Genomic DNA, 26,056 nt, shown 5'->3' with positions numbered 1-26,056 from the left:
TCAGTATTCACAGTGCTGTTGTTGGGAGGAGGGTGTGGGGAGAACCAAGCTCTGGAAATGTCTTTTGCTTATTTCAATGTTCATGGCACTTACCTTTCTCTTCTTTTCTTTCCCTTCCCCACCTGCGTCCCACTTGCTTTTTTTCTAGATCTGTGCTTGTTTCTTCTATCTTCTGCAGAACATTGAGATTGTGAAGGTTGCAGTGGAATCTGATTGCAACTCTCCCTCCCTGCACTAGCTAGCTCAGATGGAGAAGGAAGAAATAGTCCTCTGCTCAGCTGGGCCGGTAAAGTGATATGTACTTTGTGCCCGATTAAGAAATTGGTAATTGTGGACACTATATCCTTACCTCTAATGAGAAGGAAAATGGCACCTCATCAGTGGTTCATGATGAGTCTTTAGTTAGTGTTGCACTAAAGGTTCAAATGCTGCACAGTAATTTTATCAGGATTCATCTTTTTCCTTGTCTAATTTTTAGCGTATATCAGTTTAGATTAAAATATCGTATGCTTTTACAATTTTTGTGAAGTCTTTGCATAGTTCGTGCAACAACTGTAATTGATATGACTTATATTCAGCTGCAGTTACCAATAATATACATCGTGGTTGTTTTAAAGTATGTATATAAAGGGAGCATAAACATTTTCAATAAAAATGAAGGCAAGATCTATAGGGCATTTTTGTTTTTGGTTATCTTTCCTTTATTGCAACTTTTTTCTGAAACAACAGATTTATGATCAAGCTTCTTCAGAAAGTGACACCAACAGGGGATCTGAGTGTACTATCTGGAAATAGTGAACTTGAGATGAGAAATCAAGATCAGTGTTTGGATGTTGGTACAGAATGAGATATGTGAATGTTATTTCAAAGGCAGCTGGTACCTGGTGAATTAGCTCTCTTTATATGAAAAAAAGTTCATTATACAGGATCTCTCTTGGCCTGTATGTTTTTATTTTACTGTTTGTTCAGTACCAAATGAATTCAAAATTGAAATAAGCACATTAACAATGAAAATGAGATTAAAATTTCTCACATGACTAAGAGGAAGTTAGTTGTTTTCAGCAGTAGATAATAATGTGATTTATTTTGTGCCTGTTGCCATTTGGATTAGAATCATTGAAAACAATGCAACCGTTCTATGATATAACCAGTGGATACTAGGCCATAAGTTTTTCTTTTTTATTTTTGAAGAAAAACACATTTATAGTACCTAAAGGATTTGAATCAAATGCGTTCAGTTAACTTGCACAATTAACAAACATTATGTACTATGCACTCTTTCTTTCCCAAGAATTCTCTTGCACTTCATGGTATCACTTCAGATTTATTTACTTCTGTTGACTGCACTCAAAGTATGCTGTGCTGTCTGGGAATTCCTCAGAAGTAAGACTTTTAATTTCACTCCCTCTTGACTCTGATCATCCTTTGTTCCTGTTGCCTTCTCAGCTAATCTACTGATTATTGTTTTTAAACATAAGACTCTTGAAGACAACTATGAATTTGTTGTCCACTCTGAAAGTAGTAAAGACTTCTGGCTTCTTTTCTGTCATAATATCCAAAACAGGACTAAACTTTACCTGCTTTTCGCAGCAAATGAATTTAGTTGTTTCTCTGCTGATAATTCAGGCCTGCTAGCTGTTACTTATTTGGGCAATTTTCTCTGTGAACTGCAACAAACTCTCTCAGTAAAGACACAGATAAATTGCAACCTGAGAAATTCTGTGATCCATCTATCTCCATCATTGCATTGCCAGCTCTAGAATGTCCTCAAATAGACCCTTTAATTAAGAATCACTCACTTAATCAGCTCCATTGAAACATTTAGAAAGAAATGGAGTTTGCAATCCTTCAGGGTCCAAATTCTTTTAAACTAATTTGACTTTTAACTCCCAAAAACAGTATCTATACTGCAGTTAGGAGAGGCAATGGCCTTGTGGTATTATTACTGGACTGTTAATCCAGAGACCCAGGTAACGTCCTGGGAACCTGGGTTTGAATTCTGCCAGGGCAGATGGTAGAATTTGAACTCCATAAACATCTGGAAGTAAGAGTCTAATGATGCCCATGAATCCATTGTTGGAAAATCTATCTGATTCATTAATGTCCTTGTGGGTGGAAAACTGCAATTCATACCTGGTCTGGCCTATATGCAACTCCAGATCCATAGCAATGTGGTTAACTCTTAACTGCTCTCTGGGCCATTAGGGATGGGCAATAAATGTCAGCCTAGCCAGCAGTGCCCTCCTTCCATGTATACATTTTTTTTTAAAAGCTCTTGTTACTTCAAGGACAGCAGATATCATGTCTCTAGTTCTTTTCCTATGTGAGATCACCTGTAATTTTAAGATCTTGCCTTTATAGCTATAAACTTTTTAATTCTGCTTAGCCACGCCCTTTCAATGAATAAAATCCAAGCTTGTACTAATTACAATTATTCAGGGCAGTTTTTACCATTTTCTTGATAGTTTTAAAAACTAATTAGGGGTGCCGATATGTTGAGTGGAGCATAGCAGGCAGAGGGGTGACTTAGAGTTTAATAAAATCGTGGACTAGTTCAGTTTAGGAAGCATGGTCAGCATGGGCAATTTGGGCTGAAGGATCTATTTCTGTGCTCTAACTAAGAGATTTTAAACACATAACCATGAACTAGATATTTGCAACATGTCATCTTCTGAACTCAGTGTACTTTAAGCAAACTAAATTTAACACCTGCACCCAGACTTACTTTGATCAGTGGCAGCTGGTGACTTTTATAAGTGAATGTAACCCAGCTGTTGTAGTGCCTGACAATGGCTCCTTCCTGCAGACTTGTCTCCTAACTGTTTTTTAATTGCTTTGTGTGTTATTCCATAATGAAAGTGTTTTGTTGCATTCTCCTTTGATTCTCTTAAAATTAAAGACCGTGCCATGTGCAAAAACCTTTAAGATGTTAGGAATCAAACAGCAGTTAGATTTCCATTTTAAAATCCCAAACAGTGTTCTCCAGTAATGTGGTTTAGGCGTTGAGTACAAATACCTGCAGGGTGAGTAACACTTTTTTTGTGTATCTGTGAGCTAACAGTGATGTCAACTTCTGTGTGTGCATAATGTTTGTGATGAAGCAGCTTACCTCTGTCTATATAGGAAGACACCAGATTTATCCTCCTGATTTTAAGATCGATTAAATTAATCTTCATCTCAGAATTCCAACTTCAGTCAAGCCATCTGACCTTCCCAGTTGAGCAGCATGGTACCACATGCAACTCAGGATGCTTTCATGTTTGCTTTTTTATGTTGTATGGAATTTCATATACAACATGCAATTAATAATTTGGTAAGGCAAAAGATTCATAGAACATGCTGGACATTACTGTAGGCGAGAGTGGACAGAAGCATTTGAATGATTATCTAATGGAAAGATATGAATAGTCAGGAAAGGATAGCACGACATCAATTAAACCAAAGTAGAGTAACACATGATGGAGATGATATCGACTTTAATGCATGCTGTGGAGAGTGTGAAAGAAATAGCATATCATTGTTGTTTTGTCATTCGTGTATAAGAGTATAGTAAATTATTAAAAATAAAATTATGTATTACTGAAACCTAACTTAAACTGAGGTGGAATTGCCAATTATGGATATTTAATTGTAATAATTTGGCGCAGGTTTTAACTCCATGTAAGCAAGTTAACAAAACTAGAGTTCACATAATAGAACCAGAGTTTTGGATCTAAATAAACTTGCTTTAAACAGCATCCAATTTGAATTGAGCTGATGAGTTGCTCATAAATGCATCAGTGGCTGGTCAATCCAGTGATGCCTTGGAAAATAGAGATCTAGAAGGTGGAGTAGAACTTCGGAGGACTGAGAGAAAAGAAAGAGTTGCAGTTGTGCAGTATATTTTCAGGACATCCCCGTGTGCTTTTTGAAATGTGCTCAATGCTATGTAGGAAACGCACTGATTACTTTGCATATAACAATATCACAAGACAACAAGATCCTGATGCATGAAACTATTCTCATCTACATTTGCCTAATTCTGAAGTATTTGGTTTTGATATTTCCACTTCAAATCATTAGAGTCATAGAGATGTACAGCATGGAAACAGACCCTTCGGTCCAACTCATCCATGCTGATCAGATGTCCCAACCTAATCTAGTCCCACCTGCCAGCACCTGGCCCATATCCCTCCAAACCCTTCCTATTCATATACCCGTCCAAATGCCTCTTTAATGTTGCAATTGTACCAGCCTCCACCACTTTCTCTGGCAGCTCGTTCCATACACGTGCCACCCTCTATGTATAGTCCTACTGCTTTTATACTCTAAGGATTCACTCAGTCTATCCTGTCTGTACCTTACATATGCTTCCTTCTTTTTCTTAAGCAAACCCTCAATTTCTTTAGTCATCCAGCATTCCCTATAACTACCAACTTCCCTTTCACCCTGACAGGAATATACTTTCTCTGGATTCTTGTTATCTCATTTCTGAAGCTTCCCATTTTCCAGCTGTCCCTTTACCTACAAACATCTGCCCCCAATCAGCTTTTGAAAGTTCTTGCCTAATACTGTCAAAATTGGCCTTTTTCCAATTTAGAACTTTAACTTTTAGATCTCATCTATCCTTTTCCATCACTATTTTAAATCTAATAGAATTATGGTCACTGGCCCCAAAGTGCTCCCCCACTGACACCTCAGTCACCTGCCCTGCCTTACTTCCCAAGAGTAGGTCAAGTTTTGCATCTTCTCTAGTAGGTACATCCATATACTGAATCAGAGAATTTTCTTGTACATACTTAACAAATTCCTCTCCATCTAAGCCCTTAACACTCACTCGTATCCTGTTTGTGCAAGTATTTCTTTCGGTTTATTTGTGGTGGTTTTTCATGTTTTGAATTAGATCTTTGTATTATCTGCAATATTTGATATATCTGAATGCTAGAACGTTCACTGCCAATAACTTGATCCTTGGGTACTGTGTTCTGATCTTGGCTTGTCAACTCGCTGTGTATCATTATTGCACATTTTCATAGACAGTTGCTGTCCCTTGGTTAATTGGTGATTGTGTAGTGCGGTTGAGGCACTGGAGTCAAGAAATTGACTGGTCAAATGCCTCATCTCTGAATCGCAGGTCGTTCCGATTTACAGACATCCCACTTATGCTTATCCTTCTGAAAAATTGGTTGCAATTTTAAAGACTTGGCATAAGAACATTTCCTGGACTTGTCGTCAGTAGTTTTCCACCATCTGCATTGCATACAATTTGACTTGCAATCGGGGAACTGTGGATACATTGAATGAAAGAGCCATTAACCAAGAATTGAAGGATATGCGAAGAGATGCGGAAAAAGGAGATGACCTGAGAGGTCAACAATGATCTGTTCAATGGTTGAGCAGGCTTGAGAGGCCATAAGCTTACTACGATTTCATACAATTTTATTGCCGTGAACTGTTTTCCTATCATTGATGCATCTGTGCATGGCAGTATTAGGGGTGGCAATCATTCAGTTCTTGTGGAGACCAAGTTCTGTCTTTAAGTGCAGAATCTGACCACTGCATAATGTAGAATTACTACGATGGAACAGATGTGAAACAAGTAAACTCAAAGTTGGTAATTGAGGTGCTTTAGACCTTCAGAATTATACATAGCGACAAGTTGCAATTTTGGTAACCGGTATTTACAGAAAGTTGTATTTTTCTGGTTTTTAACTAAATCAAGTATTAAACTTTATTTAGATTAGATTCTCTACAGTATGGGAGCAGGCCATTTGCCCCAAAGAGTAAACCACCCAGACCCATTTCTCTGACTAATGCGTCCAACACTATGGACAATTTAGCAAGGCCAATTCACCTGAGCTGCAAATCTTTGGACTGAGGAGAAACCAGAGGAAACCCGTGCAGACACAGGGTCTGCACACATTCACCTGAGGCTGGAATTGAACCTGGGTCCCTGGTGCTGAGAGGCTGCAGGGCTAACCACTGAGCCACCGTTCTGTCCTTATTGAATACAGGATCCCAAGACATTTCTTCCAGTCTCTGTTCCTTTTACCCTTTCTCTCTCTACAGTCTACCCATTGCTGCCTTACTTGAGATTTTTCCTCACCATCTTGCTTGACATCTGCCTATCTTATTACTAATTACTAGGGTGTGTGCATCTCTGGCAAAGATGCTGTTAACTTCCTTGGGATTTGTACAGTCGGTTCTGCTATAACATGTTTCTTCAACTAAAATTGATTTTAACGCAATTGAAGAATTTAGATGGTTATTTGTAGAACATAAGCTTTCCTTCCACGTATTAGTTGTAACGCAATTCTGCCCCCACTGGTTTAAGTGGCGCGGCTATTGTGCGATTTTCTTAATGCACAAACGCACAAGGAAAGAACTATCACTTTATCTCAGAACCGACTGTGGTGCACTGCTTTCTTGAACCCCTGTAGTCCACTCGTTGTGGGTCGTAGTGCTGTTTAGTAAAGATGCTTTGAGATACACTGATATGGTTTCAGCCTAGATGGTGTGCGGAGAGAAACCTACAGATACTCATATTTTGTGTGCTTCATGATGAGCACTTGGAAGAAGCATTGAGAGTAAAAATGAGTACAGAATGTACACTGGGTGGGGGCCTTGCATGCTGATCACCAAAGCTGGCACAGCAGCACCTCCTGACTGAGTTGGCTAAATGCAAAGGATATGTACAGCATGGTGGTACACTGGTTAGCACTGCTGCCTCACAGCACTAGAGGTCCAGGTTCAGTTGTAGCCTTGCGTGACTGTAGAGTTTGCAAGTTCTTGTCTGTGTGGACTTCCATTGGGTGCTCTGATTGTTCCTTCAGAACAGATACGTGCAAATTCATATATAGCAACAATCTGTAATCTCAGGACATGACACGTTCCTCTTTGTAACATTACTATGTCAAAGGATCAATCCTTGATTGTGTAGCCATGAGCTGGAGCTACTGGGATGGACTTCTGACTTTGAGTGTAGGAGAGCATTGTCAGGCATCTGACAAAATACAGCACTAACCTTTTGATCCTTCAACACAGGGTTGCATGCATGCTAAATAGTGGAAGCTGCATATCAGCAATCTCGCAACCGATGGATCAGCTCAGAGCTCCGCAGTCCTGGCACATCAAGCATGAATAGTGGTGAACAGTTTTGTTCTTTCAACAGATGTAAATGTCACTGATAGTCGTTGCTCCTTAAGGTGGTAGTGATCCCCCAAACTAGTCAGTGGAAGAGGCTGCAATGATACAATGGTTGATTAGTCCTTTAAGTCTGCTGTGCTTTGATCTAGAAATGGCAGTCAAGTACCAATGTCATGTGTGTCAATATAAGTGAAGATGCTGTACCTCTGCCACTTTTCAAAGTTGTGAAAAGTCATCTTTTTGCAGCATTCAAAACCTGAGCTTTGGGTATCTTGTATGGTTAAAGAATATGCATTGATTTAATTGTGCCTTAATTTTTAGTACTGCAAAGAAATGAAAGGAGGTTTAGTGTAAAAATGTTGCGATTTAATGGCTTCTTAGTTTGATGTGTTTGGTGTTCCATTTCTCTAATTTAATTTTTTTCAGCATGGTGAAGACACTTTTAATCGTGCCAAACTTCTCAACGTAGGTTTTATGGAAGCTTTGAAAGAATACGACTACAACTGCTTTGTATTCAGTGATGTCGATTTGATTCCCATGGATGATCGAAATATATACAGATGTTACAGCCAACCAAGGCATCTGGCTGTATCAATGGATAAATTTGGTTTTAGGTAAGGTTAAGAATGTGCAATTTTATGTTGTAATGGATAACTTGCAAATAAAAATCTATTCTTGTAATTAATCCAAAAGACATTTAGTTCTTTTCTTTACAAGTTTGATGGTGAGCAGCTGTTCTCCATAAATGAATATTTAATTTATGGCATCGACATGAAACTTGATGTGCAGGTTCAATCCAAACAGCAGATCTCAATTTAATATGGGTGTACACTACTCCTATTGCAAATAATACATGGATATGGAGCAAATATAAATTTGCTTTGCTTAAGATTTGTGTGATCCATATTATCACCTTGCATAGAAAGCAACAAATTAGATATGGTATGGTCAGCATATTATCCTTTTGGTGCACTCTAAGTAACGACACTATCAGTGTCTGATGCTCCAAAACTGAAGCTCCTTACATCAATCAAAATTGGTAACTTGGTTTCACAAAAATCTAAGCTTAGTCTTCTATGCTAAGAAAAATTTACTGAAGCCCAGCATTCTGGGTTGGTGGTAAATGTGAGGAATACCCTGATGGACTTGTCTAGCATGCTATCCTCAGCCGTATGAAGTGACCAACTGTGGACGTGTTGATTACATTCTTTTTAAATATAAAATCCCTACAATGTGGAAACAGCCATTTTGGCCCAACAGGTCCACACTGACCCTTTGAAGAGTAACCCATCCAGCCCCATTTCCCTACTCTATTACTTTACATTTCCCCCTGACTATGCGCCTAACCTACAAATTCCTGAACACGAGGAGCAATTTAGTATGGCCAATCCACCTAGCCTGCACATCTTTGGATTGTGGGAGGAAACCAGAGCACACAGAGGAAAACCATGCAGCCGCTAGGAGAATGTGTGAGCTCCACACAGTTGCCCAATGCAGGAATTGAACCCAGGTCCCTGGCACTGAGAGGCAGCAGTGCTAACCACTGAGCCACATCTTTTGCATTTCTTCTATCTGTCAAGAATAAGGGAATATTTAATGTTCTGTGAAGTTGTCCACTTCAGTATGAAAAACACAAGGGAAGAGTGTTATTTAAATAGTGATAGACTGGGAAATGTTATGTACAAGCGATCTGGGCATCCTTGTACACAGGTTACTGAAAGCAAATGGCACGTTGGCCTCATTCCAAGTGTGTTTGAGTACAGCAAGAAAATCTTACTCAGCTTTTAGATTAGATTACTTAGTGTGGAAACAGGCCCTTCGGCCCAACAAGTCCATACCGCCCTGCCAAAGCGCAACCCACCCATACCCCTACATTTATCCCTTACCTAACACTACGGGCAATTTAGCATGGCCAATTCACCTGACCTGCACATCTTTGGACTGTGGGAGGAAACCGGAGCACCCGGAGGAAACCCACGGGGAGAACATGCAAACTCCACACAGTTGCCTGAGGCGGGAATTGAACCCGGGTCTCTGGCGCTGTGAGGCAGCAGTGCTAGCCACCATGCCACCCACCGTGCAGCTGTCCAGTTCTGCATAAGACCACACCTAGAGTACTGTGCATGGTTTTGATCTCCCTACCTAAGCAAAGATATACTTGTCACTAGAGGGAATACAGCAAAGGTTCAATGGACTGATTCCTGGGATGATAGTTTTGAGTTCTCATTGAAAAGTATGAAATTCTTAAATAGCTCGACAGATTAGATGTAGGGGTGTTATTTCCCTGATCTGAGATCCAGAACAAGAGATTGCAGTCTCTGGATACGTGAAAGGCCATTTCAGACTGAGATGGGAATTTTTTACACTCTAGTGAACCTGTAGAATTCTCTACCATAGAAGGACGTAGAGGTGAAGTCACTGAATATGTTGACAAAGGAAATAGATTTCTAAATACTAAAGTTGTCAAGAAGTATTAGGTGAGAGCTGTATTATGGTTGCTGAAAAATGTGTTGCTGGAAAAGTGCAGCAGGTCAGACAGCATTCAAGGAGCAGGAGAATTGACGTTTCGGGTATAACGTCCTGCCTGAACATTCCTGCATCCGGATCCAAATTTAATGAACTGTCCATTGACGTAAATAGGTTTTGCCAGACTCTGTTCAGATGGAATACCAGTATCCCCCCCCGGACATCTTTGGTATCTTTTTATCCTTATTCCCTTCAGGACAAACGTGATGTATATTACAGTATCAACCACTTGTGGTTGGGGTAAAGTGCTGCCACCAATCCTCATTAACAGTGGTAGATGATTAACCAGAAAAGGCTCTTGTCTTAACTAACATGGAGGGTTTTTGTATGATAGCAATAGGTGTAAGTTACATTGACTGGTTAACATCTGTAATTATGCCCATTGGGGACCAGAGGTGTCACCTCTAGCTCTGATGGGACTTTGCACACTACTGACTCTTCTCCACTCAAAGACTGAGACAAGTGATATTGTGGAGCTTATTGCAACTTTAGTGAGTTTGGAGAAGATTTGCAGCTCAGGTTGAGGTTCTGGATCTAAGTTTGCTCGCTGAGCTGGAAGGTTCGTTTTCATGCAGCTTTTATTGCAGCTTTGTTTTCAAAACCTTCTCCTGCTACAAAGGATTCTTGCATACTATTTCTGCCATTTATTTTTAGCTGAATCACATTTCTTCATGACGATTCCATTCAATACCTGGATGTTGTTTGTGGTCAGCACTGCTTTTGGGAGGTTCTTTGTGACAGTAAAAATGCGTACAATGTTCATAAAGGTAGTGGGTTGGAAGCGCAATAAAATGTCACCCATCACTTTCTACTGTACAGTGCTTGGTGGTAGATAAGAATACTGAGATTGGGCTCTGATCTGCCTTTAGAGTAGCTTGAGCTTTTATAGAGGTTTTACTGCCTTTTTACTTAAAATGCTGAAAATGAATTCGAATATTATTTGTTTCAGGTTACCCTATCATCAGTACTTTGGAGGAATATCAGCTTTAAGTAGAGAACAGCATGAAAAAATTAATGGGTTCCCAAATGATTACTGGGGCTGGGGAGGAGAAGATGATGACATCTACAACAGGTGTGTTTTTGGTTTAATTATCTCACAAAACCTTACTTTTAACTTGACTATGAATTACCTAGATGTTCTGACTACCTTTGTGCCTTTGGAGCAATGTGTGATTGTTTTGAAGTTTGCTTTCCAACAGGTATTCCTGCAGGAATTGCTGAAACTAAACACAGTTGGATATTTATCATTTTATTACTACTTTTACAGGACATGGGCTAGACTAGCACTTATTGTGTATCTCTAACATACCTTGATGTTGGTGGGGAGCTACTGTCTTGAACTGCTGTAATCAATGTGGTGAAGATATCCCATAGTCCTAGCGTTTTTATTTCTTTAATGCAACTGAAGCTTGTTTTGGCCACTTCACAAGAAAATAAACCTAATTATGGATCTGTTTCCCTAACTAATAAGATCGCTTTTACAGTAATTCAGATTCATAGTCATGTATGTATCAGCTTATCATTCCAAACTTATTCAGTTGATTAAATTTTGCTTTCCAAACTTCTGGAGGATTAGAATTAGTCTCCAAACTATTTGCCCTGGCCTCTTGATTACTCCCTCCATGCTCTAGTATTGTGTCTGCAGGGAATACTACATTGTTGGAAAGGTACTGAAATGCTTTGCCATCTGCCTGTCCCTGGGAAAACTTTGAAGAGCAAAGTGTTCTCCCGGTATCCTGGTCACACATTTCCAACAAATCTCGTTAATGTAGATTACCTGGTCATTGATCCTCTTTGTGCACAACGGCAGTTACATTTATCCAATTACCAGCAGACAATTTCATTTCAAAACAGCTCTCTGAAAAATTTTGACGTGCTTGTGGGAAAGATAACAAGATCCTGTGTTAATATAAATCTGACCCTTTTAATGTTCAAGCTTGCTCAAAGTCATATCAAAAATAATTAACTAATATGTTGGGTGCACTTAATTGCTTGAATTGAGGGTGAGATTCATATAGGGGGTTAATTGGACTTCTGCCCCATTCCAACGTACTACATAGAGCACCTATGTACAGGTATTAGCACATGAATTCTAAATGCATCTTAATGCTAAGGTCACTTGCCAATTATTCAGTTGCCAGTAAGTGTGTTACATTTATAATGTAGTATTTTTGCAACCTTTAAATGAAAATTATAATTAGGCCATAGCTGGAAAATGTGCATCATTAGAGGAAAGAGACACTAGCACCTTCCCATGACACAATGTGTGCCAAGGCAATAATTATAAGGAGTCAGCAACTAATTGCACATCAAGTGGTTTGTGTTTTTGACCCAGGTTTTACAGCGCATGTAGCTATATTTCTTTTCAACAAGTTGAAAAGATTTTATTTTCCATTTTAACTAATACAAAGGCATCAATTCTTCACCATTCTTCTCAATGGTTTTGAGACTGAAGTTGTAAAGGAATATAAACAGTAAGCTTGGCAAATGAAGTTTAGTGAGTACTTCAGTCTACACCCAAGGAAGACTTAAGTTGTAGGAGGAAATCTTGAGGGACAGGATTTGCATGTATTTTGGCAAGCTGAAAAATGTGTTGCTGGAAAAGCGCAGCAAGTCAGGCAGCATCAAAGGAGCAGGAGAATCGATGTTTCGGGCATAAGCCCTCCTTCAGGCTCCTTTGATGCTGCCTGACCTGCGCTTTTCCAGCAACACGTTTTTCAGCTCTGATCTCCAGCATCTGCAGTCCTCACTTTCTCCTAATGTATTTTGGCAAGGCAAGGACTGATTATGGATAGTCAACATGGCTTTGTGGGTGGGAAATCATGAGAGGGCATAGGTTTAGGGTGAGATGGGAAAGATATAAAAGAGACCTATGGGGCAACTTTTTCATGAAGAGGGTGGTGCATGTATGGAATGAGCTGCTAGAGGAAGTGGTGAAGGCTGGTACAATTGCAACGTTTAAAAGGCATCTGGATGGGTATATGAATAGGAATGGTTTAGAAGGATATGGGCCAAGTGTTAGTAAATGGCACTAGATTAGGTTGGGGTTTCTGGTCGGCATGGGCGAGTTGGACCAGAGGGTCTATTTCTGTACTGTACATATCTATCATTCTATGACTGTAATATTTCATCATGGAGAATCTCTAGGGGCCGTGGAGGACCACAGGGGTTTAGTTGTTACTGTTCTTGTGACATTAAAAAGTAAGCAGCCATGTGGAAAATCTGCTTTTATCTCGAGGTTAGTAATATCAAAGTAAAGAGATCTATCCTTGGCCCTTTCTTATTTCTCTCTTTCATGCTGTCTCTTTGCAAATTATCCAACAACTGACAGTTTCCACGTGTATGATCAGCACCCAGCTTGCCACCAAACCTCTGTGCACTGCCTCTGACTGATTTTTAACTTTTGTGGTTTGGTGTCATTTAATTCTTAATATTTTGGTTCCTTTATAAAGATGCAGGTTATATCTGCAGTTGGTTGTACTGCAGATTTGTGAAGCTTTCTCAGGCTTTAACTAACATCACCCATCCCAATTCCCCCCAAAAAATGCCAAGGGACAGTCTTGAGTTATTTTAGCATGTGAGGCAGTAATGCCAGTATTTGAAAAGCTGTTTTTTCAAGACGTTTACTATATTTAATGCCCATTCCTAGTTTCCATCAGATAGTGGTGACGTGTCATCTCCTGGAGTCCTGCTATTTCTAGTGCCGCCACAATGGGGCTGAGCTGGTGATTTCCATATCTCATGACTTCCTTGAAATAGTTTTGAATGATATGATTAAATTATTGTAGGTTCTGACCACTACAGGTGTTTTTTAATCAGCTTCTGGTGAGCATTTACAAACTTATGGAACTTCTTAGGCTAGTGTGTTTGATATGCACCCACAATATTTATTTCCATCAAATGCCTAAATTCTCCTTTCTCCAAGAAAAGTCCTTTTTTAGATCTGGCAATATTGTTTGCGTCAGTGATTTTACTGGATTTGTGTTCAATATTGTAAAATGATTTAGTCTGAATTCTTAATGGTAAACTGTTTCCTAGTTTTTGATTAATTTTCATAAATGAACCTACATTTCCTAAGCACATTTCCTAGCCAGGAACTCAATCGGTAAACCAGCTATTGTTGTTACTGACATTGAGGTAAGTAAAGGCTACTGATAGCAGGGGGAATTAGTAAAATGCAGATGCACAACAGGTTGTAGACGGTGTTAAAAGGGTGGAGTTGGCTATATAAATAGGGACAGTGTTGCATGGGAGTTGTACATGAAAATGAGAATTTGAAATTATTGTGTACATATCTGGTTTCCTTTTTAAATTATAAAATTTCACTTGGAGTTCAGGAAAAGTTCACTCACTTACATTGATATCAGTAATGAGAAGTGGTCTAATGTTAGTGTGTTTGACTTAATGACTTTTTAAAATTGATGGAGATGTTTTCTTTTGAGGATTTCAAGATAATTCCTCAATGCTGCATGGCTCTTGTGGACTGTGCATTGTGGTACAAGGTTATGGAGGACACTGAGATAGAATGAGTGAGCTGAGGAGCCGGGTAGTGGGTATGGTTTAGGATTGATGTTTGGAGGCAGTGGGGTTGTGGGCCGGTGTCTGTGAATTACACTGGTTGGGAAAACTGGCATTTTGTCTGAGAATTGAGGTAGGCCTTTTAACTGCTTTGCACCCACCTGCCTTTCTCATTCTGTCATGTCTCAATCTGCGCTGCTGACCTGAATCCTGTGCGAAAAGGCAGAGTTACATATTGGCTGTGTGTTGCCTCAGAAGGCATGAAAGTGTACATCTTGGATTTTCCTAAGGCAGCATGAAGATCATGCGCATGGCTCACTAGCTTTGCAATTTTGAGTGAAATTCAACAAGTGATGGAAGGCATTGAATATCTTATAGCATTTGAAAGTTGAGACAAAAATAACTTAGGAATCTGTGTTTCTGATTAAGACTGATTTTGGCTTCAGAAAGTACAAAACAGGATGTCCCAAAAATTAATATGGACTGTACAGAACATTCCAAATTGAGGTAATCCAGGAAATGGTAAGTTTTTTTCAAAAATAAACAATTGTGTGAAGAACTAGCCAGAGAAAAAGAGACAAGTAGAAGTGAACAAAATAATGTGACATTGCATGGGTAGGTGAAATGCTACCTAATTCAAACAGAAGAGATGGTAAGCATAATGTGTTGAAGCAGCTCGAGCAGACACTCCTTAGTTTTGACAGCAATGATGAGCTGTACAGTGATTGGGAACTATTTCAGAAAAACAAAGCAGCAACTAGTGATGTGTAGATCTGAGTTTGTGTAGCACCCATGTAGTTCTTTGTTCAGATGAAATCATCACTTCTCAATCTGGTATTTTTGGTCTCGTGGAGATTTGCAAAGCCTTTCCACAAGTCTACAAAATAATATGAATGGTGCATCTTTGTTTTGAAGTTTAAAAGTTAGATCGACTTCCTGGACCAAACTGAAGATAGATGTGAGGTGCTGTGTTTTGGGAAAACCAAATCAGGGCAGGAGTTATACACTTAATGGGAAGGTCCTGGGGAGAGTTATAGAACAAAGAGAGCAGGTTCATAGTTCCTTGAAAATAGAGTCACAGGTAGATAAGGTAGTGATGAAGGCATTTGCTGTGCTTTCCTTTATTGGTCAGAGCACTGAGTATAGGAGTTGGGAGGTCATGTTGCAGACGTACGGGACATTGGTTAGCCACTTTTTTAATATTGCATGCAATTCTGGTCTCCTTCCTATCGGAAGGATGTGCAACTTGAAAGGGGTCAGAAAAGATTTACAAGGATGTTGCCAGGGTTGGAGGATTTGAACTATGGGGAGAGGCTGAATAGGCTGGGGCTGTTTTCCCTGGAGCATTGGACACTGAGGGGTGACCTTCAGTTTTATGAAATGATGAGGGGCATGAATAGGATAAATAGACATGGTCTTTTCCCCAGGGTGGGGGAGTCAAGAACTAAAGGGCATAGGTTTAGATTGAGGGGGGGAAGATATGAGACCTATGGGTGGTACGTGTATGGAATGAGCTGCCAGAGGAGGCTGGGTACAATTGCAACATTTAAAAGGCATCTGGGTGGGTATACGCATAGGAAGGGTTTAGTGGGATATGAGCCAATTGCTGGCAAATAGGACTAGATTAGTTTCGGATATCTGGTCAACATGGATGAGTTGGACCAAAGGGTGTAAATCAATGCTGTGTATCTCTGTGACAGCTGAAATGTTTTAGTTGTGGCTTTATTTTTTAAATCCCTGTACAGTGACTAGATGGATATTTACCATTGCAATTAGAAGGCATAATTTGATCTCAATAGCAATTATCGACCCAACCCAGTTTGAGAAACAAACGATGCGGTGGTGACACATGGGCCATGCATGTTGCTCACCTTGTACGGTTACTGTTCAGCTAAAGGGAGGGTTTGATTTTTCATCTCACTTTGTTTATTGTATGAAGCAACCCTGCCAAAACTTATTTTGCAATTGCTTTGAATAGAAATCTGATGATATTAACAATACCCAGCCCCCACCCCTGTGGCAAAAAAAACAATCTGTCATCCCCTCATAGCACCTGCATCAGTCAGGGTGCTGCTGACTGGAGTTATCTGGCCTCCATTTGCTGCTCTTTGAGCATTGACTATAGTCCCTGCAATGGCTACCACTCAAACCCAGTGCTGCTAAGAACACAGCTGATTTGGCTGCTGCACTCTAAAGGATAACTTCCTTCCCAGATAGAGTGAGGGTCCTACTCTTAGCCAGTTAACATCTGGCCCAGTGTTAAATGGCTCTGTAACATGTGATTTTGATTTAATTTGAACAAAGTTGATTTGAGTACAAAAGATTTGAGTACAAAAGATTTGAGTGGTAAAAAGGGAAGCGGAGTATAAATTAGATGGATGCTCTAAGTTGCCAAACTAACTAAAAATGATCAACCTACAGAATCTTTTTAATTGAACATAACGGTAGAGGAAAAATGCGTTCAGGCGTTAGTTATTAATGCTGTTATGATTCCACTTGATGCTGTTATGGGACAAGTTAGATTCCAGAGTGAAATTGGGCAAAATAAATCATTTTTTCATTTTAACAAGGTGATCTTTCACTGAAACAGAAAATGCAATACTGCAGATTTGGTTTGAACAAAAGACAAGTTTATTCCAAAAAGGAAATTGGTCTAAAATATTAACCAAACTATTTATGTAAAACAAATTTAAAGATTTCAAATCAAAAATACAATGTCATTAATGCCATTACAGTATTCTAACAAGAGGCAGTGCTCTCCTGTATTCCACATGACTTAGCCGTGGCTTCAAAATCGTGTCATGATAATCTGCTGGCCACTTTTCTGCTGGCCACTTTCCTGCTGCTTAATATAATTGAAGGTAGACTTTCTCAGCTTTGAATCATCACCTTCAGGGTTTTAACCGAACATTTCTAGTCTGAAACTTTAAAACTAAACTCTTTACACTGAGTAGCCTTCTTTCTTAATTCCTAAACTACCTCACTTTTTTCCGAAGCAGCTGTTTCTCAGATCCAGCTACAGCCAAGATTTCTGTAAATTTCTGCACATGCAAATTAATTGGTAAACTCCTACCAGCACATGCGCAACCTATATGCCACTGGTTCACAATTTAGTTTTGTGCTGAAAGATAGGACTAAATGACTTCCTTCACCTTCTCAAGCTCGCATCTGAGTCATGAACAATTTTATCAAGATTGAGTACATCAAAAATAGTTTACTTATTTATAGCTTTTAACATTATGAAGTGCCATTTATACTTCAGGAAGATATAAAGTTGATGCCCAGGTACAATGGGGATACTGGGTATTGTCTTTTGATAAATTCTAAAGGATGAAATGGTGGTTGGATGGATTATGGTGGTGAGTGAATGATGGTTATGAAGGGAAATGCCAACTGTTGAAATTGGCTGACTATTCATAAACATCATTTGCTTATTAAAGGAAGAGACCTGTACGAGAGACAGAGTCAGGGAAACAACAAAAGTTCATAGAGTTGGACAAATTACAGATGGGTGACCGAATTTAAAGATGAGAATGATAAATAGAGACATAGTCTACCTGCAACTCCACTTTCAATAAGCTATGAATCTGCACTCCAAGATCTCTTTGTTCAGCAACACTCCCTAGGACCTTACCATTAAGTGTATAAGTCCTGCTAAGATTTGCTTTCCCAAAATGCAGCACCTCACATTTATCTGAATTAAACTCCATCTGCCACTTCTCAGCCCATTGGCCCATCTGGTCCAGATCCCGTTGTAATCTGAGGTAACCTTCTTCGCTGTCTACTACACCTCTAATTTTGGTGTCATCTGCAAATTTACTAACTGTACCTCTAATGCTCACATCCAAATCATTTATGTAAATGACAAAAAGTAGTGGCCCCAGCACCGATCCTTGTGGCACTCCACTGGTCACAGGTCTCCAGTCTGAAAAACAACTCCACCACCACCACCCTCTGTCTTCTACCTTTTGAGCCAGTTCTGTATCCAAATGTCTAGTTCTCCCTGTATTCCATCAGATCTAACCTTGCTAACCAGTCTCCCATGGGGAACCTTGTCGAGCGCCTTACTGAAGTCCATGTAGATCACATCTACTGTCCTCATCAATCCTTTGTTAATTCAAAAAATTCAATTAAGTTTGTGAGACATGATTTCCCATGCACAAAACCATGTTGACTATCCCTAATCAGTCCTTGCCTTTCCAAATACATATACACCCTGTCCCTCAGGATTCCCTCCAACAACTTGCCACCACCAATGTCGGGCTCACTGGTCTATAGTTCCCTGGCTTGTCCTTACACCCTTCTTAAACAGTGGCACCACTATAGCCAAACTCCAGTCTTCCAGCACCTCACTTGTGACTATCGATGATGCAAATATCTCAGCAAGAGGCCAGCAACCTCTTCCCTAGCTTCCCACAGAGTTCTAGGGTACACCTGATCAGGTCCTGGGGATTTATCCACCTTTATGCATTTCAAGACATCCAGCACTTCCTCCTCTGTAATATGGACACTTTTCAAGGTGTCACCATGTATTTCCTTACATTCTGTATCTTCCATATTCTTTTCCATAGTGAATACTGATGCAAAATACTCATTTTAGTATCTCCCCCATTTTTCTGCGGCTCTGCACAAAGGCGGCCTTGCTGATCTTTGAGGGGCCCTATTCTCTCCCTAGTTACCCTTTTGTCCTTAATTTTGATTTTACAAATACATTGGCATTCTTCAGCTTTTCTATGACATTCATGTGATGGTGTAAGGGATACTGTCAAATTATAGTAGATATTTGAAATGTACTTTTCAACATTCGTATTTTCCCCAAATTGTCCTGGATAACTTTAACTTTGGATCATACAGCACGGAAACAGACCCTTCATTCCAACTGGTCCATACCAACCAAGTTTCCCAAACAAAACTAGTCCCACTTGCCTGCATTTGGCCCAATTCCCTCTAAATCTTTTCTATTCATGTACTGTCCAAATGTCTTTTAAATGTTGTAACTGTACCATCGTCTTTCACTTCCTTTGGCAATTCATTCCATATATGAACCTGTCTCTCTGAAAAAGCTGCCCCTCTGGTCGCTTTTAAATCTTAACCCGCTCACTTTTTAAATTATGCCCTCTAGTTTTGAAATCTCATCTCCTCGAATAGACATTTGCTGTTCATTATAAACCTCTCTAAGGTCACTCCTTAATCACCACCACAAGTTGCAATTCCTCAACTTTGAAAAGTGCCTGTTTTACACTTGTTAGGTGGCTTTTCAGATGTGTTATCATTCACAAGGGGTCTGATTCCACAGGCCCTGTGGGAAGATCAAGCTAAAAGTTTAAGCAAGTTTTCCTGTGTTCTCAATATCCTATTCTATTGCTTATTAGCTTCTGAACCAGAAGGTGGTAATTTTGTTGCAATTTCTAGGCCAAGGTGAAGTTAGATGTACAATGCTTTCAATAGATGCATAATTATTTCTCCCAAGAGTAAAAGTTGCATGCAGGCACTATTTAGGGCGAGGGTTACTTGGAGAGACAGTGAATGTGCACACTCCCCACACAGTTGCCCAAAGCTGGAATCCAACCCGGATCCCTGATGCTGTGAGGGAGCGGTGCTAACCATGCTAGCCTCCACTGAGCCACCATGCCACCCAGCTGTATCTGATTACAGAATGCTTCAGTTCAAAGTCCTCTGCAACCACTTCAATTACTGCTTTTTCAAACAGCTATACAAATCACACACAGGAGAAAGTGAGGACTGCACATTCTGGAGATCAGAGCTGAAAATGTGTTGCTGGCAAAGCACAGCAGGTCAGGCAGCATCCAAGGAGCAGGAGAATCGACGTTTCGGGCATGAGCCCTTCTTCAGGAAACCACACATACTGTGGCTCAGGTTGCTTGCTTTGCAAAACAAGCAGTAATCCTTTAAAACACTGGTTTTAAAAAATGTTCTTCCCTCATTTCCGTCCATAATTTTAAAGAGCACAAAAGTAACAAAAAGGCATGTCTTTACAATTTGTTCCAACTATTTCCAACTCATTTTTACACTTGGGAAAACTAATGTGAGGCTAAATGCTAGTGAAACAAAAGAGCAATAAGAAGACAGGAACACTCAGTATGTAATTTGCATATTGTGGGTCAACTTTGTAACAGTGTTATTAGATGTACTGACTCTTCACCCAGTCTTTCAATATTACTGCTGGTGAAAGACTCAGTGAATGCTTGCTCTCCTACCTTCCCTGCAGTCCCCACTCCTCTCTGCCTTTTTCTGTCCTGTTCCTCCCCTTCCCATTCCAAAACAGTGATTTATCTTTGCACTCCCAATACATGCATTAATGAGTCACTGAATGACCACCTCCCCTCCCCACATGCAGGAACTAGCTCATCTAACCAACCTCGCCTCCCAAACTCACTAAACATGCACAAATCAACCCCTCTTCAAGCATCGCCTACACACAGGATTCACCCTGCTCTCCTCGTCTGACAAGGTATTCGTTTTGGTCTTATTTGCGAAAGTGAAGCAGAGAAGCCAACCTGCGATAAAGAGCAAGGGACTGAAGGGGTAACTCACTTGCCTGCCCCTGTATGGAGTTTGCTACCAGTTTCTATTATGCTGAGTTACTACAGTTTTAATGATTCGAAGATAACAGGTATATGGTGAAAGATGTTTGAAACCATTTTTTTTTTTGGAGAGTGCTGATGCTGGCTCATTGGATCAAGTGTCTGATCTCTGAGTTGTGCCAGATAATTCTACTTACTTTTATTTTAAGTTAAAATGCGCAGAGTCCATTAGGTATTTTTCTAGTCACATTCTGCCTTGCTTAGATTAAATTCCCTACATTATGGAAACAAGCCATTCGGCCCTTTGAAAAGAGTAACCCACCCAGACCCATTCCCCTACCTTTATTGCCCTACTTTTACTCCTGACTAATGCACCTAACAGTATGGGAAATTTAGCATGACCAATTCATCTGATCTGCACGTCTGTGGGCTGTGGGATGAAACCAGAACACCCGGAGGAAACCCACACAGACCAGGGGAGAATATGCAAACTCCACACAGACCATAGTCGAGGTGGGAATCAAACCCAGGTCTTGGCGCCACTGTGAGGCAGCATTGCTAACCACTGAGCCACTATGCCGCTCTCTAAAACTATATATACTGGTACAGGAATCTAATAACTTCTAGATTTGTCCTTAGATTACCTTCTGGTGTAAGATGAAAGAAAAGCAGAAACAAAATTCTAGTCCTTAAAGTTTTTTGGTGGTTGAAGGCATAGCCACCAGTGGTGGAATTCCTAAAATCTGCAATGATCAAAAGGTCAGAATAAGGCAGAACATAAGTATTGAAAAGGCTATAGGGTTGAAGGAGATTAAAGCAATAAGGAAGACCATGGAGGAATTGAGGGTAAGAATGAGAATTTTAAAATCAGCCTGTTGTTTAACTAGGGGTAAATGTAGACCAGCAGGCATTGCATGGTGAGTGAATGGACTTTAAATGAGCAAGGATATAAGTGGCATATTTATGGAGAGCAGAAAGTGGGTGCTGCCCAGGTGTGCATTTAAATACTGACATCTGGGACTTTAGTTGAATGGAATTTCTCATTTATTGGATGCTTAGACAAGGAATCTAACAATCTGTGGATAGTGAAAAGGCTGCGAAAGGTGATGCAGTAGTGTTGAGTGTCGATGTACTTGTGGAAACTTTTTCCAGATTACATTATTGTGGCCAAATATGTAGATGGGAAAAAAAATTAAGGCTAGATTCTTGGGGGTGCAAGAAGAAATAGACCAAGACTGGGAAGCAAATCCATGAGAGGTAATTCAGTGGCTACGATTTGATAATAGAATCACGTGTACAGTCCCACTCAGCTAGACAATGGTAAAGAGACATTAGAAGAATTAACTTTTTGAAATCCTCCTTTCTTTCCTAATAGGATAATTTTCAAAGGCATGAGGATTTCACGTCCAAATGGCGGCATCGGGAAATGCCGTATGATCAAACATAACAGAGATAGAAATAATGCACCTAACCCTCAGAGGTAAGTTGTTGTCTGAAACAGTGTAGCATATTTTAAATTCTGATTTGATATTGCAAGCACTTACTTGATTGGGAGAGAGAAATGGAATTAATTTTGCAATTCAGCTAGTCATACTCTTTCTCTATCTATAGTTGCTTCACCTACTGAGCTTGTTCAACATTCGTTTTATTTCAGTTTTTCAGCTGCCAGTGTGTTGCACCATAAATAGAGTGTTAGGGCAAAAATTGAATACCTTTATGGGCAAGATACTCTCCCAGCTGTCTTAAGTTGGTGCCCTCTGGTTTTAACTTGTGGCTTTGGAAGCTGGCTCCCTTACTCTATGAAGCTCTTCAGGGCTTCAAACATCTTTGCCAAATCTGCTGTTAGCCTTCCTTTTTGTTTATTTAAAAAAAAACTTCATCTATCCATATTAATGCAATCCCTTATTGGTGGAGCAATTCCAGTAGATATTGTTGCTGCTCTGTTAGTTGTCCACCACCATTATAACCAGATCTGATAAGTCTGCAGGGCTTGCATCTTATCCATTCATTCACCTATACTTTCATTGAACCAGGATAAATCTCCCTTTTGGTGGCTGTTGTAGGGTGGGGCTTATGCTGGGCCATGAGGTTATAGATTGAGTTTAAAGGCAATTCTGCTGATGGCCCATATTGTATTATGGACACTGAGCTTTTATATGCTAGATTTGTTTGAAGTTCATCCATTTAACACAGGAGTGCCAACACATCATGGAGGGTGTCCTTAGTATGAAGATAGGACATTGATGGTGAAGTGGTCACTCAGGGATATTGTTTGGACAGATGTATCTGCAAGCAGTCGATTGCTGAGGTCAAGGGGAGGTTCTGCCAGGGCCACTCATCTCCTGACCTCATTACAGCCTTGTTCAAATGTGACAAGTGCTGAATTCCAGAGGTACAGTGAGAGTGACAGCCCTTGACATTAAGGTGGCAATTGAGTGTGTGACATCAAGTAGCTCTGGCAAAATTAGAATCGAGGGGAAAGCTCAACTGGTTGGAGTCCTACCTGGCATAAGGAAGATGGGTGTTGGACGGCAGTCGTCTCAACTCCAGGCTGTCTCTACAGGAGTTCCTCAGGGTAGCGTCCTTGGTTCAACCATCTTCAACTGCTTTATCAATGACTTCCCTCTATCGTGAGGTCAGAAGAGAGGATGATTGCACAATGTTCAGCACCATTTGCGATGACTGGTCCATGACAAAGTGCAACAAGACTTGGGCAAAGTGGCAAGTAACATTTCTGCCATACTTGCCAGGCAATGATCATCTCCAATACGAGACAGTGTAACTGCCCCTTGACTTTCAGTGGTGGTGTTGTCGCTGAATCCCTCATGACCAACATCCTAGGGGTTGCCATTGACCTGAAACTCAACTCAACTGGGCTTGCCATATAAATAATGTCTTCAAGAGTAGATAATCAGCTAGCTATACTGCAGCAAGTAACAAAAAACCAGACTCCCAAAATCTAATCCCTCATCTATAAGACACATCAAGAATTTGATGGAACCCCTCCCACCCATCTGGATAGGTGTAGCTCCATCAACATAATGTCCTGGATAGAAACTTGACAAAACAGACCACTTGATTGGCACTGCATTCACAACGTCCATTGCTCAGCAATGTGTACCATCGATAAAATACATTTTGGGGGAGCCAATGGACTCATGGTATTATTGCTCGACTATTAATCTGGGGACCTGGGTTCGCTTCCTGCCATGTCAGATCGTGGAATTTGTTTGATTTTTAAAATCTGGCATTAAAAGTCTGATGCCCATGAAACCATTGTTGCTTTTCAGAAAAAACCCATCTGGTTCACTGATGTCCATTTGGGAAGAAAACTGCCATCCTTACCTGGTCTGGCCTACATGTGACTCTATACCCACAGCAATGTGGTTGACTCTCAACTGGCCTCTGGACAGTTGGGGATGGGCAATGATTGCTGGCCTAGCCAGCAACGTGCACAAAGTTCTATTTAGAAAAGAATTTCACCAAAGATCCTTAGACAGCACCTTCCAAGCCCATAACCACATATCTAGAAGGACAGGGGCAACAATACATGGGTACTCCACCTGCAAGTTCCACTCCAAGTCACTGTCCATCCTGACTTGGGATTTATCACCTTTCCTTCACTGTCATTGGGTCAATATCCTGGAATTCTCTCCCTTAGGGCAGTGTGAGTCTACCCACAGCACATTGACTGCAGCAGTTCAAGAAGGCAGCTCGCCACCAGCTTCTCAGGGCAACTAGGGCAATAAATGCTGGCCAGCCAGCAACTCGTCCCAGAAGTGGATTTTTTTGAAAGACTTTTTTTTTTTCCCCTCCTGTTGGTTCCCTCACCAGCTGCTTCAGACCCAGTCTTGAAGTAATGCCTTTAGGACCCAGCCACTTTAGTCTTTAGTGATGTGACTTGGTGCTGCATATTGACACCACACCAAGAATGTATTCTGTGCCCTTGCAAGCCTCCGTGCTTCCTCCAAATTGTGGTCATATAGGAGTAATAGTGATTCATTAGTGGAGGGACAAGGCAGTTTGCAAGGACAAGACTGACTGACCAGCATTCTCCATGCAAACAGCTACCACAGTACGGATTGTGATACAGATCACTCCCTGGCCTGTTATTGTGCTGTATAAATTTACTCTAACCTTCTGAAAACTCATACATGATATATCTGCTGCATTCCTCATGCCTATCTTTTCAAAACAATTAATTCTTTCAATTAACATTTTCCTTTTAATATGTGCTTGCAGTTCTTGAGCTACCTATAAATGTCTAAATACCCAGGCAGATTAATTTTATGGTACAATGAAATAGTCCAAATACAAATTCAACCTTTCCATGTAAGCATGAATTCTAGATATGTAAATTTTAATAGAAATGTGTTCTTATTAATATACTATTGGTTATTCTGAAATATTTGCTTACAGGTTTAACAGAATTTCTAAAACAAGACAGACAATGCAGCATGATGGTTTAAATTCACTCAAGTATACAGTGTTAGAGGTCAAGAAATATCCTTTATACACCTTTATTGATGTGGATGTCGGTGGGCCTGGAAGACAACCTTCAGGATAAGTGGCGAAGAACTCAGTTCTTAAATTGAAGAGCCTTTCCCTGCATACTGACTACCATATGTGCCTTATTAATTTACTTTTGTGTGCTACGTTTTCTCCTTGTTTATCAGAGATAAAGTTGAACTCAAATTGCCACTCAGATTTCATCATGTAAACTCCAGAAACTTGAACATTTCATTGAGTGGACAATTTCAGAATTACGCTGTTATTTCAAAAACACTTTTGAAGTCTGAATGCAAGAATTATCCTCCATTATGTTTTCAAAACCAGGTGTGACTTTCAGGCTCTCGGGAACACTGTCACTGTTTTAAATATGTTGCTTTTTCAGTCAGTCATCAGCTGAGGTGTGTGCTTTTATTTCACTTCGGATTGCCTTTGAAACTTGCGTAATTTGTGTGCCCACACTGACTTCTGAGAACTTGATATCTGAAATGTGATTTGGACTCAGCAAAGGCAAGCTGTCTAGTTGTCAATGAATTGCATTTCACTGTTCGACTGATTTTGGCTAAGATGGTTGAAGTTTCTCCAAACAACGTAGAATTTGAAGAGTAATGTCCCAGCAGAATTCAGCTATACATTGTGAATTTGCATGTTGTGGAAATGACTTCAGCTCACTGGGGATCCTGACTACGGAATTAACAACTAGATTATGTTGGTAAAAACAAACTGCAGATGCTGGAAACCAGATTCTGGATCAGTGGTGCTGGAAGAGCACAGCAATTCAGGCAGCATCCTGAATTGCTGTGCTCTTCCAGCACCACTGATCCAGAACTAGA

General features: G+C 40.2%; 1 protein-coding gene across 2 annotated transcripts in view; it reads left to right on the top strand.

Moving 5' to 3' along the window:
* LOC122558311 (beta-1,4-galactosyltransferase 1-like) overlaps nucleotides 1–25,974 on the top strand; it is a 45,391-nt gene extending 19,417 nt beyond the window's left edge. The window contains exons 3-6 of one of the 2 annotated variants that reach the window (XM_043706739.2): nucleotides 7,552–7,739; nucleotides 10,601–10,723; nucleotides 22,090–22,194; nucleotides 25,134–25,974. In XM_043706739.2, the coding sequence (XP_043562674.2) occupies nucleotides 7,552–7,739; nucleotides 10,601–10,723; nucleotides 22,090–22,194; nucleotides 25,134–25,281 (564 nt within the window). In that variant the 3' untranslated portion in view covers nucleotides 25,282–25,974. The remainder of the gene's footprint in view (nucleotides 1–7,551; nucleotides 7,740–10,600; nucleotides 10,724–22,089; nucleotides 22,195–25,133) is intronic. The other variant, XM_087995026.1, reaches the window with a different exon arrangement.
* Nucleotides 25,975–26,056: the final 82 nt, after the last annotated feature.

The sequence above is a fragment of the Chiloscyllium plagiosum genome, unplaced genomic scaffold (genome assembly GCF_037043375.1).
Source record: "Chiloscyllium plagiosum isolate Xiang-an unplaced genomic scaffold, Cpla_swu_hap1 HiC_scaffold_2, whole genome shotgun sequence".
NCBI classification, from domain to species: domain Eukaryota; kingdom Metazoa; phylum Chordata; class Chondrichthyes; order Orectolobiformes; family Hemiscylliidae; genus Chiloscyllium; species Chiloscyllium plagiosum.
Note: the sequence above shows the minus strand (reverse complement) of the source record. Positions and strands in the feature narration are given on the sequence as shown.